The 18,865-nt window shown below is 33.2% G+C and overlaps 2 protein-coding genes and 1 long non-coding RNA gene across 3 annotated transcripts; 2 read left to right on the plus strand and 1 right to left on the minus strand.

Annotated features, from left to right (window-relative positions):
• Window positions 1-251: 251 nt before the first annotated feature.
• On the plus strand, window positions 252-599 carry LOC139899943 (auxin-induced protein 15A-like). The gene has a single exon (XM_071882767.1). It carries the CDS (start codon window positions 252-254, stop codon window positions 597-599), a length of 348 nt encoding a protein of 115 aa, XP_071738868.1.
• A 1,426-nt stretch (window positions 600-2,025) lies between these two features.
• On the plus strand, window positions 2,026-7,103 carry LOC139896055 (uncharacterized). The gene is made up of 3 exons (XR_011776119.1): window positions 2,026-2,440; window positions 2,755-2,839; window positions 6,593-7,103. It is a non-coding gene; the product is annotated as an uncharacterized lncRNA (long non-coding RNA).
• A 131-nt stretch (window positions 7,104-7,234) lies between these two features.
• Window positions 7,235-11,196, minus strand: LOC139896056 (phenylalanine ammonia-lyase-like). The gene is made up of 2 exons (XM_071878633.1): window positions 10,675-11,196; window positions 7,235-9,225 (listed from the first exon to the last, which is right to left on the minus strand). The coding sequence occupies exons 1-2, from the start codon at window positions 11,070-11,072 to the stop codon at window positions 7,476-7,478; spliced, it is 2,148 nt and encodes a 715-aa protein (XP_071734734.1). The 5' UTR covers window positions 11,073-11,196; the 3' UTR covers window positions 7,235-7,475.
• Window positions 11,197-18,865: the final 7,669 nt, after the last annotated feature.

The following is an 18,865-nucleotide window of genomic DNA, read 5'->3' on the forward strand; positions in this document are numbered from 1 at the left end:
ATACTAAACTAAGCCCATCACACCAAAATCTAACTTCACAGTTCTATAGAAAACCAGTGAACAAGTAGCATACTAACTTCAACCTATATTTTTCTACACATATAAATATAAATCTATAGCTTCATTTGTCACCATCAACACACAATTGAGCATCGATTAATATACATATACATATACATATACTGATATACATATATGTAATGATGATGAGAGGAAATATATTAAAAGCATGGTTAAAGAAGTGTAAAAAGATGAATAATAGAGTCTTACTTTCATCTGCCGATTGCGATAAGTGCTGGCAATGGGCATTCAGATGGGCGTCATCTTTCATGCATGAAAAAAGGAAGGAAAGTTTCATTCCGAATGATGTCCCAAAGGGTCATTTGGTGGTGTATGTTGGTGAAAACCAGAGGAGGTTTGTGATCAAGGTGAAATTACTAAAACACCCTTTATTCAGCGCATTGTTGGATGAAGCTCGAGATGAATATGGATTTACCAATGATTCTAGATTCTATATACCATGCAATGAGGACACGTTTCTTGCAGTTGTTCGGTGTGCTATGACGCCAAGGAATCGACGATCTGTGTTGTGTTTTTGAGTCTTGTTGAGTTGGTTGTTTTTGCAAGATTATGTAACTTGGTGTAAAGAGATGCTATTAGCTTATTATTATCGAGTAACCATTAACGTTAATGCAAGAGATATGAAACCTTATTTTGCTCTATTAAATCCATTTCTACATCTAGTAATGGTGCTTATTACCAAAGTGTACAATTAGGCAAAAGTTCAACCATAAAACAAGTTAGGCAAACATGTCTTGTATCCAAATCGTAGGTTAGTTGCACCAACCAAAGGAAACAACTACTTTACTATTACTACTAAATGACAAATATACAATATATTCTTAGACTGGTTCTAATCCAGCATTAAATGATGTCACTTTTTGACGGAAGTTGACGCCATTAACCCACGTCAAAAGTTGAAGGATGATGGCGTCAGTTGATTAATTGACGGATTGTTGAATGAGCGTGATTGTAGATCTAGCGAACCACATGTGTTCACAATTTATATTGTACTTAATTTATTTTTTTCCCACATAATTTTTAATTTTCAATCATATTTTACCACATCACCTTTTATCAATTATCTGACGCAAAAATTTGACCTTTTAGGTTAACTAAGGTCAAATACAGTCACAGTCAAAAATCTACTTTTTCATCAAAAAGTGCACAATTCGACTTTGAAATCGCAGTCTTATTGTAACGGGAGGTAATACTCACACACCCATTTTTGATTCATACACACTTTTTATCACAAAATTTACAGTTATATCCCTAAGTTTATTTAGAGAGTTGAACCTCTATAATTATAAATTAAGGGTATTATATTAAGTTTATGTGTATGAATCAATTTTTAGTGTGTGAGTATTACCTCCCTATTGTAAGTTGTAACACATAAAAAAAATTAGAAAAATCCTTAGACAAATTCAGGGACATTAGAGTAAAGTCAGAAAGCTTGTAAGGGCCTTTTTTGTATATTGGTGAAGCTGAAAGTCCATTTTGTAAATATAATATACACAAGCAGTGTTGTAAAAAACCCGATTATTAATCCCCGATTAATCATTTTTAGGAGCAATCCGTTTCGTTTTCTAAAAATCCGTTTAATTAAACGGTCAACATTAATTGATGGCTCAATATCGCATTTGGTAATCAAAGTCAATCAAAGTAAAAAATGGTTAACATTTTAACATGAATTTAAACTAGAATTGTATAGTTTTGAAGCAAAATGAACAATTTTAGACAATTATGTTCAAAATTATCTTTATATTTATGGTTTTTTTCTATAGTTACACATATAATTTTTAAAATTTAATATTTAAATATACACAGTATATACCGATTAATCCTTTCAAAGTTCCGACCGATTAATTCCCGAATAGCGAATTTTGCAGCCTTGTACACAAGTATATCGTGTGATATTTGAGCATAACATATTACAGGATCATATATATTCTGCAGTTCATCTCTCTCTCATGAGTGCCAGCCATATGGGAGCTTGTGAGATTGTTCCTTGTTTTGTTGAACATTTAACTATATATCTGTAGAGTGATAAGAGTGTTGTAGAGCTTTATTTTGTGTGTATTCTTCCAGATTATTGAGTTTGAGTTCCTGAACATAATTTTCATTTGATCGTATCTGTTTACGATAGATCCTTCTTTATTTGGGTGTTATCATCATTCTTCTTTACAGAGCGTTAGGCTCTCGATCGGTTGAGGGTTCTTGATAATTTAGAGTCCTCACAATTCCAACAACCGATCAATTCAGAAAAGCCCTAATTTTGAAAATTATGGTTAGGGTTTCCACCTGGATTTTTGGGATATTGTGTTTTTTGAAAGAATTGGCTCTATTAATTGACTCAACAGAAAACGCGACTTGACTTCAGGCAGGTTTAATACTCATGTAAATTTGATTCTAGGCGTCTAACACTTTTTTTTATTTTATTTATTATTATTATTATTATTATTATTATTATTATTTTTTGATTTTTAACGTACTTGTTGGCCAGAGGTCTGTTCGGAAGTAATGTCTCTATCCATATTGTTTCACTCTGGATGGATTGTCTACATGTTACCTCCTCATATCTCACTTTTTGAATTGAGTTTTGTTGTTGTTGATGTTGTTTTTTGAAAGAAGAACATTCCAGAGCAGGAAAGATATGGTATAAAACTATAAATTGGTTTTATTTTGAAATCCCAGGTTGAAGAAATAGGCGTTACCATGCTAACATTGGTGTTCTCGTTCATGTTTTCTCTGAAATACGTCTTTCGCTGATAAATCTCCGGTAATTTTTTGGTAATCCAATTGTGCTTCAAATTTTTAGTTATGTATATTTTATCTTTCTCTAACAACTCCAAAATATGTTACTTCAAAATATTCTATACTACATGGTGGCATATAGATTGTGTTTTGTTGAATATCTGAAGGTTTTTAGTGCAACTTGCATGTAACAATTCAAACAAATTGAATTTGCTACCTTTAGTTTTCATCCAAAGTTTGCTACCATCAGTTTTCTAAGTTTCTTAATAATAACATTCTAAAATGTAGAGCAATATTAAAATAAAGAATTTTCCAATTTAAGTCTGCTCAAATGAAAAAATGCAACTGAACAAAAATTCAAAGTCACCTAATATATACATTAAGAATGCATAATCAAAACTGGAACTGTAAATTCGAAAGATATCTTTGCATTGGGGCATAGATAAACGATAACAAAACATAATCACAACCACCGTTGTGCACCATAGCATCAAGCCAGTCGAAGTTGATAAAACTGCAAGATCACAAAACACAATAAACAACACAAAAAACAATGATCAATAAATGAAAAAGAATGCATTGTGTCAATGGTGTGGAGTTAAAAAGAAATGGAGGAAAAAAAAAATCATTTAAACCAATATCTAGAATGAACTTACATATCTTGTTGAAGGCAACAATGTCGCAGCTTTGAACATACTCGTTAATTAGTTCCACACAAAGTCGCTCTTCAATGAGTGTGTCAACAGATACTAAGTCATTGACGATGGTCTTCGTGATCTGGAGCTTCTTGATTCCATACCTAACTTGTACCACTTTTGCTGCAATCATGAAAATAATATATAATATTGCTAAATAAATGTAAGTGTTAAATAGTCACACATTCACATGTTCTTACAAATAGCACATAACTTATAAAATACAATCGATTAAGAGAACACATACATGCATCCCACAACAAACCATCAAGGTGAACGCTTCTAACAACCTCCTCAAGCTTTTTCATATCTGTCTTATCATCCCATGGCTTCACATCTATCAAAGCGGAAGACTTGTCAGCTGATAATGTATAATTACAAGCATAATTACAAACAAATTCGAATGTCAACAAAGAACTAGAAGAAAATTTCATGACTATAGCATAAACGAGAAATCTAGTTACTCGCATTATTTAAGAGGCTGCTATTTTTCTAAAAACTTGATTGAATAACGAAGTGATGGTAACCTCACATTCTTTCTTCTTTTAAGTTGCCTTTAACGCAGCCGATCCCAAACAACCTTCTTTTCCTCTTCGGTCTCTTCACTGAAAAGATCAACATAACTATCATTATCCTTATCAGCTGAATCATGGTGAATATGCATCAAGTTGAAATTTTGTATTAGAGAACAATGACCAACCTGATTTGTCATGAATAAAAAATCGACCCATGTGAGTAGTAACTGTAGCAATCAAAACTCATATAAATAGGAAAGGGTTGTATTAGGAAACGACAAAGACCCCACAATTTAGGTTGTGTTCTATCTCCACGGATCAAACATGTCAAACATATGAGATGACAACTTAGCCAAAATATATATTCTATATTCAAAATCCTTTTAAATCATCAAATTCGAAAACTTCAAGTAATATTGACATGATACAAGGATTATAATCATAATCCCAGACTTATGTCAACAAGTTTCATTTCAAGTTTCTTAATCTAAAAACGAAAAAAGGGGGGGAAAGATAAATCTTTATTTCCATTCTCAATCTTAAATCTTAATATGAATAAAAGTACACTGTGCTATTAAATTGTAAATTACACAAGCTTGTCTTGAAGGGTCGATTTTGACTCGTTGTCTTGCGCTTTCTATTTGTATTCAAGGTCACAAACCTGTTTCCGATAGTTTCAAGTTAGTTAATGCAGTGGAACCTTGTAAAATTATATGCAAGCACTTGAGTGGAAGGTGAATTGTTCCAAATATGTTCTGTAAATGACAACTTGTTAATATGATATAAAAAAAGTTCATAGAACGAGAACAATCCCAACAAGAGATCTTTGGATAATTCATCTTCCAACCTAGTACTTACATATACTTTTACAAAGTGTCAATGCATAAACTTCTAACTATCGAAAACAAGTTAGAGACCTTGAAGACAAACTGAAAGCGTAAGATAACAAGTCAAAATCCTACACCATCAAGATAAGATTGTGTAATTTACAATTTAATACCGGAGTGTACTTTTATTCATTATAAGATATTGAATGGAAATAAAGTTTTATTTCTCCCCCTTCTTTTTTTTCGTTTTTGATTAAGGTGACTTGCTCCTTTAATACTATTATTAAAGGAAACTTATGTGTGGATAATGATTAGAAACCTTTTATTATTTCAATATTAATTAAGGTTTTCGAATTTGATGGTTTAAAGGGATTGTGAATATAGAATATATGTTTTGGCCGAGTTGTCATATTTTTTTACATGCTTTCTTAATTAGAATATGTTATTGTTTAGATGTTTTATTGGATCGTGGGATCTGAGTTCTTAACCAGGTCATGTCTTTGAGTGTTAAAGTGTGTTTTTTGTGACGTATTTGTTCTATTTTGTTTGGAACCTTTTGATTCTTGTCTATGCTTTCTTGTATATTATGAAAGTGCTTATAAAAAGTTATTAATATATATATTCCTAGTGTGTTCTATCCTTCTTCTTATTGTTATTGGTGACTTATATGTCATTTAATAACATGTCTTATTCGTTTTGGATCTAGATTTCTAGTCTATTATTTAATAACATGTCTTCATTGATGTTGATTAGTATCTGTTATCTAACATCTTGTCTTATTCTTTTGATAGTGGATTCAATGTCCATAAAAAAATTATCTCTTGTCTTTGGTTTGTGATATACTGCAAATGCTCTCTTGTATGATCTGTGTATTTTTGGTAAAGTTATATGAACATGTATGTTCTTATATGTGCTGTACTCTTTGATATCTCTTTGTGGTTGTATTTTGTATGCACATTCAAAGTATTATTCTTATTATGATTTTGTAAGTTCTCATACATCTACATCCTTGTTTACCGTTATTTAATCTTGATCATTGTATCTTGATGTTAATTTTGACTGCTATCATTTGTATGTTTAGTAAGGATTTAGTGTTTTTCTATGTTGTGTCAAAATTTGAATATATGAAGTGTCTAAAATCACAATTTCTTTGAATATATTTGTTACTTCTACTTTATCATTTCCCACACTTAAATTGAGAGGGAAGTTTAACTGTTGATTATACATTCTGTTTGGATTCTGTTTAGTTGGTGACAAAAATGCCAAGGAAAGTGTGGTACTTGAAACTTAGAAAATGAGAATATACACAATAACAAGAGTTAAGTTGCTGACATGCTGTTTGTTTTGGAGTTGATGTTTGTTTTTGTGTTGGTCAAAGTTGGATATTTGTGTTGGATATATGCATATAAACCTTGAATTTCTAAAATAAATATAAACCTTAATTACATGTGCATGCAATATGTTTTGTACTTTTGTACTTTGCTTCTTTTATGTTTGTGGGGCAGTGGCTTTCATGGTGTACTTCGACTTTTAATATACTGGTTTTAAAGGTGTAAATAAAGATCTTCAGGGAAGTTTTATTTTACTTTATAGTTTTGTAGTTACGAATCACATCTTTTGTACCATGAGTTATTTGTTTTCTGCTTGAATTGATTTGTTGTTACTGTTGTGGTTTTGGGACTGAGGATTTGGTTGTAGTTTTGGGTGACTTCCTAGTTTAGATTTAGTTTGTGGTTTGCAGGTAGTCTACGGTCTTGCTAATTTGGTTTAGGATATTCAGTTGTGTTTGGTCGGTGGTTTGACAGAGTGAGGTGGTTTTGACGATTCTATTGGTTTGCTTCGTCGGTCGCATTTGGACTATCATTTTAGGCGATTTACTTTCTGATGAAGATCTAGATTCGTGGAGTTCATAGATGAGCGTTTGATTGTCTTTTGTGCCATTGTCAATTGTTTGTGAAGGGTGATCCAGTTTCATCGGATGGTTACAAGTTCACACCATCATCGGATATTCAACATTTAATTTTCTGGTGAAGCTCTGGGTTCAAGATGTGTGATGTCGCGGGTGTTTGACTATTCAATGGTTTTTAATGTTGTCTGTTTAGCGTTTGGTTTAATGGTTGTTAGGGTTGATTAAAAGGACTCACTCGATGGTTGATGCTTAATTGAATTGAATTTGAATTTTTATATGGAAAGAAAGGCAATATTAGTACGAGTATATGATAAATTAATCATGTTAGGGATAACAGAACACGAACGACCTTTTTGACTTCTGTTTTCTAAGTCAAAATGTATGTAACTGTCTTCTCATCAGATATTAAACTTTTAGTAAAGAGAGTATTTTCAATATATGAAACAACAATGATACAATTTTATATTGGTTAAAATTAGACAAAAGAATTTGTAAAAATAATAAATTAACATGACAAAACTAACAAATTGGAAGAGGTAACCCATCAAAATTGTACTCCGTATGCATCTTTGTCTTCTTATCAGACGTTCAACTTTCAGTATTGGTAAAAAGTATGTTCAATATATGAAACAACAGTGTTACAATTTTATACTGATATAGATATAGATATAGATTAGACAAAGAACTTGTAACAACAATAAATTACATAACAAAACTAACAAATTGGAAGAGGTGAACCATTCCATCCTGCAACACACTCCAACAATGGATCAATCACTAGACCATTACATATGGCTGTAAACACCTTATCGAACTCCTCTCCCGGTGACGTAACATTCTCCCCTGTCAAATACCCTGTCCCGAGTTCTTTTCTCACAAACCTGTACAACGGGTAAGACCTACACGCTTCGATCCGGTTCGGTATTGCAAGGCTCCCATTATCGAAATCAATTCTTACACTTTCAACTTCTTTTGGTAATAGGTCTTTTAATTCCTCTTCAAAAACCGCTATCTTTTGGAATATTGAAGTGGCTGCATCCGTCTCTTTCTCTCCGTTTACTAATGCATGGTCTACGAGCACTTGTCGAAGCTTTTGCATTAATGGGTAGGTGGCTAGGCAAGGGTCGTCGATGTATGCAAATACATACTCTCTGTCAACTACTCGAAGTAAGTCCTTTTCGCAAAATCTCGATGGGTGGAGTTCACCGTTGACGCCTGTGGTTAGGACCTTTTTGGCTATATGGCTCACGGTGTTCTTCACGGTAGCTTTCAAGTTCTCCTCGAGGTGTCGTAAATCGATTGCTTGGCATAGAGCTACCAAGTACGTAGACGACATTAGCTTTAAGATGTCGACCGCTTCAGCCGTTTTACGTGCTGAAATCAAACCGAGAGAGTTCACGTCTTGGTTGTGCTGTTCAGCACTTTGGACATGGTTGGTCACCGGGTTCGCTAGAAATTGAAGTTCCGAACAGTAAGAAGCCATTGCAATTTCTCCACCTTTAAACCCGTAATCCAAACTAGGGTTCCTTCCACCCGATAGATTTGACGGTAACCCGTTGTTGTAAAAGTCGTTTACAAGCTCCGAAAATTGGGCAAACATAAGCTTCCCGATTGCAGCAATCGCCAAACGTGTGTTATCCATGGATACACCAATTGGGGTCCCTTGAAAGTTGCCACCGTGTAAAGCCTTGTTCCGTGAGACATCGATCAAAGGGTTATCGTTCACCGAGTTGATTTCTCGTTCGATCATTTTAGTAGACGAACGAATGACCTCAATTTGTGGACCGAGCCATTGAGGAGATGTTCTTAAAGCGTAACGATCTTGTTTTGGTTTTTGTAAAGGGTCCATCTCGTGAACCTTTGCATTAGCCTTAACAAAATCACTACCATCTAAAATGTATTCCATTATCGCTGCGGCCTCAATCTGGCCCGGGTGATGCTTCAATTTGTGTGTCAAGTGGTCCGTAAACTCGGGCTTTCCTTGCATGACCTCAGCGAAAATAGCGGACAAGACTTCTGATAGCAATGCAAGCACGTTGGCATCAAATAAGACCATGGAAGCCATTCCGGACCCTACGGCAGTACCATTAACAAGTGCTAGACCTTCTTTTGGTTGTAACTCAAAGAATCCACCATCAACACCGGCTAGATTGAACGCCTTTTCGGCGGTGAGGATTTCTCCGTTGGGACCCACGGCTTTTGAGTTGGGGCGACCGGTGAGAATTCCCGCAATGTAGGACAACGGGACAAGATCACCTGACGCGGTTATGGTCCCGCGAAGAGGCAAGCAAGGAGTTACGTTTGTGTTCAGGAACTTAGTTATGGCTTCCAAGATCTCAAATCGTATGCCAGAGTAACCCTGAAGGAGCGTGTTGATTCTAACTAGCATAGCAGCTCTTGTTGCTGAATGTGGTAGTGTGTGGCTTGATTCCGTACCATTTCCGAAGATACCGGCGTTCAAAAATCTGTCAAATTAAAATGTAGGTTGATGTATTAGATTTTGTCATTATAAATAGGGCATTGATATATTAAACATCGTTTTTATTACGTCCACTTTATTGAAAGATGTACCGTACAACATGTTTTAACAGGTTTATAAAGATAAATATAAACGTTTTACTAATTTATATACTTCGTACTTTTATTACTAACTATAGACGCGGCGTCCACTGGGACGGGCCCGCCCCTTCATAAGTTCGCCCCTGTAGACGCCTCTATGGATAGATGTTAACGAACTAGAAGTTGAATGGGCATTGCAGAGATGAGTTAAATAGCCGCAATAGCAGATACTATTTTTGGTAGTACTCCATTGTTAACTGTGGCTGATTAGCTGTTATTTACGTATTTTATCTAATAATTGATGCTCATAATTAAAATAATTGTTGACCAGATCTGATTTAAATGGGACCGAGTGTCATGAATGAGATCATGTGACTTGCGTTCGCCACTTATCAGATCTAGTCATCCTTCATGGTGGTAGGTGGCAAAACTCTAACCCCCTCCCAGAAATGGCATACCAACAAAATTATATTTCCTCTTTTATTATTCATTTTCATTAGAAAAATTATATTATAATATACATATAAATCATAAATTATATTATAATTATAATTATAATTATAATTATAACTATAATTATAATAATATAAGGTATAAATAATATTATAATATAATTATTTATATATATTTAGAAAAATTAGAAAATAGCTTATAAATTTAAATGTCGATTCTACTATTTTTCCTGAAAACTTACTTATGCAGAAAAAAAAAAAAAAAATATATCATAAAAATTATGAAACTTCCTATTTATTCATCCATAATAATAATTTATCTTTAAAACTTGCTACCTAACATCCTTTGAATTCAGAGAATACATTAACATTTTGTGAAACGATCATAATTTCAATGATTTTTTTAAAGATTTTTTTTTTTTTAATGGATGAGTATAAAAGAACAAAAGGTCCCCTTTTTATAAATTTAACTTTCTTCCTATAAACAAATGGCATTCTTTCTTTTCTAGCACGTATATTTCATCAACTAAACATGTGAATTAATATTAATTAATATATGAGATAAATAATTACTCTTTAAACTGATCATATTTCAAGTCAATGTTTGTATTCCTTACACAACTTAAAACTAAGAATTACATTTTGTACCAAACCATCTACTATAACAAGTTAATGCAACCATATGTCAATTTAACACGGAGTAATCGACATGCTTCTTCTGTGAATAGAGATTTTTAAATACTCGTTTACTTTATTGGTGAAGCTAATGAATATCCATTTTAATTTTAAAAATACTAGTAGTACGCCGTAAATATTCATTACTATTACTATTACTATTACTACTATATACTATTATGATTAGAAAAATAAAAACTAGATAGTTAAAGATTATAATTACTATACCTAATGAGTTCCTTTTGAAGAGCACCACCGTTCTTAGTTCTCCGGTGAGATGTGGCACCAAATCCGGTGGTAACACCATAACTATCCGTCCCTTTATTCATACTCTCCATCACCCAATCACTACTCGCCTTCACTCCAGCTCTTGCTGACTCGGATAGCTCCACTTTCACCGCCGCGTTATCACTCGCCGCAATTCCGGCAACTTGTGACACCGTTAACGTCTCCCCGCCAATTCTGACCACCGGATTCCTAAACTCCGCCACCATTCTTTTCACCTCATCAAGATGACTTCCGGTTAACTCCTCAGCTGCCACTCCCCAGTTTAACGGATCACCCTTCACACATAACCCCGATCCCACACCATTTTGTTGCACATTTTCAACTGTCAAACTCCCCATTGTAATAATAATTTAATTGTATATATGTTAGAAACAGAAACCGAAAAAAGAGATAATATTAATTTTATTAATATTATTTGATAATAATAACTCGCAAACGAAGTTTAGTTTTTGAGAGAAAATTAAGAATCGAAGTGATGTTTGTTGAGGTTTGTGTTGTGTCAAGTGAGGCTTAAATAGAATAAAATTTGGTTGGTCAAATTTTGATTAATTTTCCTTTTCTGTAAATAAATTTATTTTTTGTGTATATATTTTTTATAGGTAACACATTTGCATGTTTCATAACAATCTCGTAAAAACAGGGAATTCATTATTAGTAGAGATACGTACAAGTTTTAGAGCATGGTGTATAGTTAGGTAGGATTTATTTGGTTTGTGTTAAGTAATAATCGATCTGAAAGAAGGTGGTAGCGAAAGGGGGACTGGTTTAGTGAGGTGTGGTGGTGGCTTAGACCAAGTGAGAGTTGGTGACTATTGACATGAGCCGTCGATTTTGATATTAAACCGACTGTTTAGCTGCTTGGACGGCGTGGATTTGTTGATCTACACCACTTACTATTTTTTTCCTTTTTTTTTTTCGCCAAAAAAAACTAAAACTTTATAACCAATCTAAATCTCAGAAAGAGATAAAGAAAACAAGAATACAAAAAACGCCACGAATGAGCTCGAAAACAGTAAAGAAGACCCCTAGAAGAAAGCTAACTAACGCTAACTAGAACTCAGCATCGCCATGAACCTAACAAACACTTAACAAACATAAGCAAGAATCGAATCATAGAAAAATCTAACCACTTTAAACACACAACAAAAAACAAACCCAATCAATCTCCGATGTTGTTGTTGTCGACACCACCATCCATATTAGCCTTGAACGAAAAGATCAACTCGATTCCAATCCCGTCACCAGTATTACTTCCCGCCAAATGAGACTTCAAACCATGTTTCCTATATTCGTCGAAAAAGCCACCTTCACCTATGACACGTCTCAATCCCGAACCCACATAAGGCCACTTAACAACATCAATTTGAGAGTCTTTGAAGGACTTTTGAATCGCTTCCCCCACCTCATCATCATCATTACAATCCTGTAATCCAAAGAAGCTATCCTTCTCGATCTTTTTCTTTACCTTACATCATGTTTTGACCCCAACTTTAGGAACAATCTTCTTCGTCCTGTCCCTATGAAATTTACTAGAAGGAACATTCTAACCCCTTAAAAACCTTTACAATTTGTATTCGACAAATAAAAAAACCTTCGACCCGCACTATTACCGGCAGCCGTGTAAGCCAAATTATCAAGAAGTACACTAGTCGAACTATTACAAGCCATTGATTTTAAAACCTCTTTAATTCTTCTCTTTTTATTCTTAGGATCAAAACCTTCAACACTAGTCGACCTATACCACTTACTATCATAGATATATTTATTATTAATATTGATATATGCCACAGGGCCGGTCCTGAGTTTTCCAGTGCCTCGAGCGAGGAGGTAAAAAAAGGCCCCTATGAATACAGATCAATAGAAATTATCGAGACAACGTATAACATATTGAAAGGCCCTTTGGCTCTAAAGAATAATATAAACTATAAAAGACCCTTTCGGCATTGCTAGAATGTTAGTTGACTTTGAGTTCTATTTTTCTGGGGTCTTTGATTATTGTTTGTGAGCCTATTGTACTTTGTTTTTGATGCTTCAGTTGTGTTTTTTCTAGTTCACTGCTTCTCAAATATATGATTATGTCTGCATATGTAGAAAAATTGGGCCCCTGAAAATCATGGGCCATGAACAGTCGATCACTTTGCTCTCCCGCAGGGCCTCCCATGATATGCCATATAGAATATTATTATTAGTATTATTTATTACGGAGTATGATATTATGATGTAATTATATTATATTATATTATACTAAACCTATAAACTAAAACACGCGCCAGATTTCGTCGTTTCAGTTCTACCGGATTGTCGTTTTGAGTTTGCGTTCAAACTACAAATGGTCCCTCAACTTCGGCTCAATTTACACAACGGCCCCTCAACTTTACACTTTTTCAGGGGTAAAAACGCAAATATACAATTTTATTAAAATAAAATAAACTAATTCCACCCGAATTTTTAACGGGCCATATCTTCTCGCTCTGTGCGAGTTAAACTTTTCCGAGACCACCGTTCAACTCGAAAAAAATCTAATGAACACAACGGGACTAACTACGCGCGAAACGGACATCGTTAAAAAAACAGTAGATAACGGGCCCTATATTCTCGCTCGGTGCGAGTTAAATTTTTCTGATACCACATTTTAACTCGAAATTATATTATACCTATAAACTAAAACACGCACCAGATTTCGTCGATTTAGTTCTATCGGATTGTCGTTTTGATTTTGCGTTCACACTACAAACGGTCCCTCAACTTCGGCTCAATTTACACAACGTCCCCTCAACTTTACACTTTTTCAGGGGTAAAAAACGTAAATATACAATTTCATTAAAATAAAAGAAACTAATTCCACCCGAATTTTTAACGGGCCCTATCTTCTCGCTCGGTGCGAGTTAAATTTTTCCGAGAACACCGTTCCACTCGAAAAAATCTAATGAACACAACGGGACTAACTACGCGCGAAACGGGCATCGTTAAAAAACACTAGATAACGGGCCCTATATTCTCGTTCGGTGCGAGTTAAATTTTTCCGATACTACCGTTTAACTCGAAATAATTTTACGAACATAACGCGACTAACTATACACGAAACGGACATCGTTAGAAAAACACTAAATATTTCGGGATATATTACATGCATATACATACACGTCCAACAAACAACCCAACTTATTAGATATATTAAGTACCAAACAACGTATATCTAAATTCGACCGTGTGTCGAATATAACCGCAGCAACGCGCAGTCGAATTTTTTTCATATATAAATTGTTACTCCCTATATTATAATTTTTCATATATAAATTGTTACTCCCTATATTATAATATGTAGTAGGTGCATACTGTGTTCACACAAACGTGTTGAACTTATTGAAGTCAAACGAAACATTTTGAAAACGTGATGCTTTGTAATGTTCCGTGGAGGAAAGATAAAATGCAAATATATTTCTTGTTTGTTACTGAATTAATCGTATTATGTTTGCAACTCCACTCTCTTTATAATCTTGTTTTTTAAACGATTTAATGAGTTTATTTTAATTTGACTAAAATTAACTTTAACTCTAAACATAAAATCACTAGGTACACCAGAAGCACGATTTAAGTATAACAAATAAAAACTACACAATTTTGAAGTAATATTCATATTCATATAAATTAATACTCCGTAATTGATTGATGATCGGCATATATAGCTAAAAAACACAAATTTACTTTTATTTGATCGTAGTATGTGTACAAAATTTCTCAGGGGCTGATCAAAGAAGGGGCAGTGTGGGCACCCGCCCCAATGAATTTGTAATTTTTAGTGTAAATTTGTTTATTTTTTCGATTTTGTTTCCGGTGAAATTTTTTTTGCCTCAAACCAAAACCTTCATGCCCAGAACCTTTGTATTTTGCACAAAAAAAACTCTAAATTTTACTCAAAAAACTCTATGTTTTATTCAAAAACCTACATATTTTGCTAAAAAAAATCTTTACATTAAAAAAAAAATTGCCCCTGTAAAAATTTTTTCTAAATCCGTCACTGAATTTAAATGCTTTGCTATGAATGTCACTACATAATTTGCTAGCTCCAAATCTCCAATGGTTAGTGTTTATGTACCGTTAGAAGAAGGCCCGCGACATCCACCTCGACTTCCTATTTTTTAGTCAATTCTTCACTTTTTTCTTACCATTAATTTTCGCTCTTTTTTTCTCACCTCTCACCTCAATAATTAATGTTCATTTTGACCTACCTTCACCCCCTATTTTTTTTATTTAAATTCTTCACTTTTTTCTTGAATTATTTTTAACCCTGCCTGTAATGTCATAGGCAGATGTTACACTTTTTGACCAAAAAGTGAAATATGTTCGTAACATGATAGTGTCAGAATTTGACTCTAGATAACTCTTGTGTCAGATTTGAGTGTTAAATTTCTGTATGTCTTACCAGTTTTATATTTTCTTTTTGATTAAATATGAATACAAAATATATTACATAAAATAAAATACATATAAAATATAAAAAGTCATAAATCAATATTTCATAATATAATTCAACAATGCATAAAAGTTAACCATTGCATAAAATTTAATGAATACGGTTTTAATTATAAAATAAACTAATGCATAGTGCGGAATGTGGAATGTGGATAGAAGGTTCCGAATATGCTCGAGTAGATCGTCGGTTAGTTGGTCGTGCACCGCCCTATCGCTTATCTCTCTGATGACAATGTCTTGATCCCGTCCTATATTCCTTATACGTTCTGAACGATTCTCCATGTCTTCAGTAATGAATGCTTCCTCTCAATCACTTAAAGCAAATTCGTTATCTTTTAAAATCATATTATATAATATGACACAACAGTTCGTTCAGTAAAATATATAAAATGCTCGGGAATATTATGACTATCGAAATTAGAAATAGCGATATCCGGAGAAATAATTGAATCCGCATACGAAAACGTCTTTTAAATTTATGTAACGGAAACACGGGCGTCTCACTAAAATAATCATTCCATAAGTTTTGTGAAGCTTGCTACGATCTCTTGGAATATAAATTCGGGATCTTGAAACACGCTCGGATTCGACTTCGGAACCTTCATCTTCTAATTCTTGAATTAGTGCAATAATACGCTCCTCTTCCGAATCGGATTCATAATGAAGTAAATACGATGTCATTTAATTATAAAAATAGTAGGATTGAAAATGTAAAATTGATAGAAAGTATTGTGTTTTGGTATGTATAAATGAGAGTGTGTGCGGATTTATATAGATATATATATATATTGTGACAACCCGGAAATTTTTGACCAAATTTAAACTTTATCTTTAAATGATTTAATGTTTGCGACACGATAAGCAAAGTCTGTAATGTTGAGTCACGAAAGTTTTGGAACTATATTCATGTAATCAATTATTCTTTGACTGTTCTCGACGATTCACGAACAATATATATAACTTAATGTGCATATATATATATATATATGTATATATATATATATATATATATGATTTCAAGTTATTTAGTAAACGATAGTAACATTCGATAATTGATTCGACTGATATTTAGATAAGTTAACTAAAACGTTTAAGATGAACAAGTAAAACACTAATTTGCTACAGTATTTTTGAATTGCTACAGTACCCGAAAAGCTACAGTGTTTTTGAAAAACACTATTTGCTACAGTAAAAAAACTTTGCTACAGCAAAATACTATTTCAAAATGAAAATGTATATATATATTTTACAAGGTGATAAAATCAAATATTAACTTAATCTTAAAACGATTTGATTTAAAATAATATTATTAAATATTTATTAATAAATAACGAGACGTTGATTTATAGAAGCAAATGACCACAACACTCAAATGTAAAAATTACACTTTAAGTAATATAGTCTATCGATGATTGGGTCGAATTATTAATAAAGGTACACGTCGCATAACGTAACGTGCTAGTTTTCTAAGCGTACGAAGTAACGTTCGAAAAACTGGAACCGGGACATAAGTCAAGTGACGACGTACGACTTATCGGAGCAAAAGTTACAAGTCCACTACGCACGAGAATATAATATAATATATAATTAATTTATATAAATTATATATATTATATATAAATATAATAACATGTCGACGAGAATAAGTTAAACGAATGTGTGCTGTCAAACCATCTCATGCGATCGCATGGGATATGGCTAGGAAAGCCATGCGATCACATGGCACCTCTGGGCTGGCCACATCTATAAAACGCGATCGAATTCATTCAGTGTGCACACCTTCTTCTTCTGTATTATTTCCTCCGTATAAATATAAATATAAATATATATTATTATTATTATTATTATTATTAAGATTAATATTATTATTAATCTTATTATTATTAGTAGTATTAGTATTATTACATAAAATACTACGACGAGGTCATGAGCGGATCACTTTCGAAATTGGTTTTCGAGCGGGATAGAGCTAAGTAAACTATGGGTTATAGCTATGGAGGTTATGGGTAATGTTCATGAGTATTATTCGCAAGTCAAACCTAGTGTTTATCATCTCTGTTGCGTCCACGTACTTTCCTACAATATTGAATCACAATATTGATACGTAAGCATTTATATTGTATCTTTTATAAATTAATAGTGCATCCATGACTAGTGCTCGAGTATATATGTTTATGCATGCTTGTATGCTTTAATTTTGTCGTTAGATAGTTTATGATGAATCACGAATTTGATACATATGTTATTGATAAAAGGTATATGATATGCATGTTGTTGGAAAGTTGTCGAAAAATTAATAACTTTTCATTTAGAAATCGTGTGTTTTCGAGGAACAGATTAAAAGTTATGGTCAACTGAATTATGATTAACATTAATCGAAATTGCTTTTGAATCTGCAATTGATATTTAAACAATTTGTTTATGAGATTGATAAATTGAATTTTTAAATATTACTAATCGAGTAAATGAATTTCTATATAAGGCACGTCTCGTCTTGTTGAACAATTGTCAAAGTTGACTGTCTTATCATGTTTTAAAGCTTTATAAACACTGTAATCTGGTTTTACAAGTATTGAAAAACTATGTGAAATAATAAAATATGTTCGATTGCCATGATAATTCAAATATAATATAGCTCATGAAATAAATAATACTTTAAGCTTAATAAACTATAAATTCGTTCAATTATCAAGACTTATATTATGTTAATAAATATGTATAGATTTAAAGATCATATTGGGTCAGGTTGACTTTTGATATGACTTTTGTTAACGTTTTGGAGCATTAGGATTGTGATACACTATGACCCAACCTAGCTTATTAGACATGTATTGACCAACATATGTTCTCTAGGTTGAGATCTACGATTAATTTTGCATTCCGAGTTTCGGTCACATTTCAGTGAATGACCTTATGTGCTGCTAAGGTGAGTTTCATTTTCTCCCTTTTTAATTGCTTTGCAATATATATTTTTGAGCTGAGAATACATGTACTTTATTTTAATCACAATGGATACAAGTACATACTAAATTCTACACCGAGTTTGAACCGAAAATCCCTTAGCTTTGGTAACTAGTAACTGTCGGTTATAAGAACTGGTGGGCGCGAGTAGTTATATATGGATCCATAGGGCTTGACATCCCCGTCTGTTCCAGGTATAGAAACCCTAGCCTGAACTATAAAACAGACGTATGCTATTTGAGGTTAGTACACGTTGGATTGCGTGTATTGTACATGTTGGTTGCATGTATGTTAAAACAGGGGTACTTATTATAACGTTCAAGTTTAGTTACCAGGGTGCTCTGTTACGTAGAATCTTTTGATAAACGTTTCGGATGAAACAATTAAAATCTTGTGATCCACCTTTATATACAGATTATGCGCAACATTAAAACTATGAACTCACCAACCTTTGTGTTGACACTTTTAAGCATGTTTATTCTCAGGTTCCTAGAAGTCTTCCGCTGTTTGCTTATACGTTATACAAGCTATGTGCATGGAGTCATACATGCTTTATTCGAGAAAACTTTGCATTCACAAAATCATCACCATGTATCTTATTCGACTGTATTGTCAACGGATGTATTATTAGAAACTATTATATACGATGATTGTCTATACGTAGAAATCATCAGACGTCGAAAACATTGGATTTATA

This window comes from Rutidosis leptorrhynchoides, chromosome 3, assembly GCF_046630445.1.
Source record: "Rutidosis leptorrhynchoides isolate AG116_Rl617_1_P2 chromosome 3, CSIRO_AGI_Rlap_v1, whole genome shotgun sequence".
In the NCBI taxonomy this organism is placed as follows: domain Eukaryota; kingdom Viridiplantae; phylum Streptophyta; class Magnoliopsida; order Asterales; family Asteraceae; genus Rutidosis; species Rutidosis leptorrhynchoides.

Excerpts from the sequence above, each read along its gene's own strand:
- LOC139899943 (XM_071882767.1), top strand. The coding sequence starts at position 252 with ATGAATAATAGAGTCTTACTTTCATCTGCCGATTGCGATAAGTGCTGG.
- LOC139896056 (XM_071878633.1), bottom strand. The coding sequence starts at position 11,072 with ATGGGGAGTTTGACAGTTGAAAATGTGCAACAAAATGGTGTGGGATCG. Across the intron at positions 9,226-10,674 it reads CTTCAAAAGGAACTCATTAG|ATTTTTGAACGCCGGTATCT; the intron begins GTATAGTAATTA and ends TTAATTTGACAG.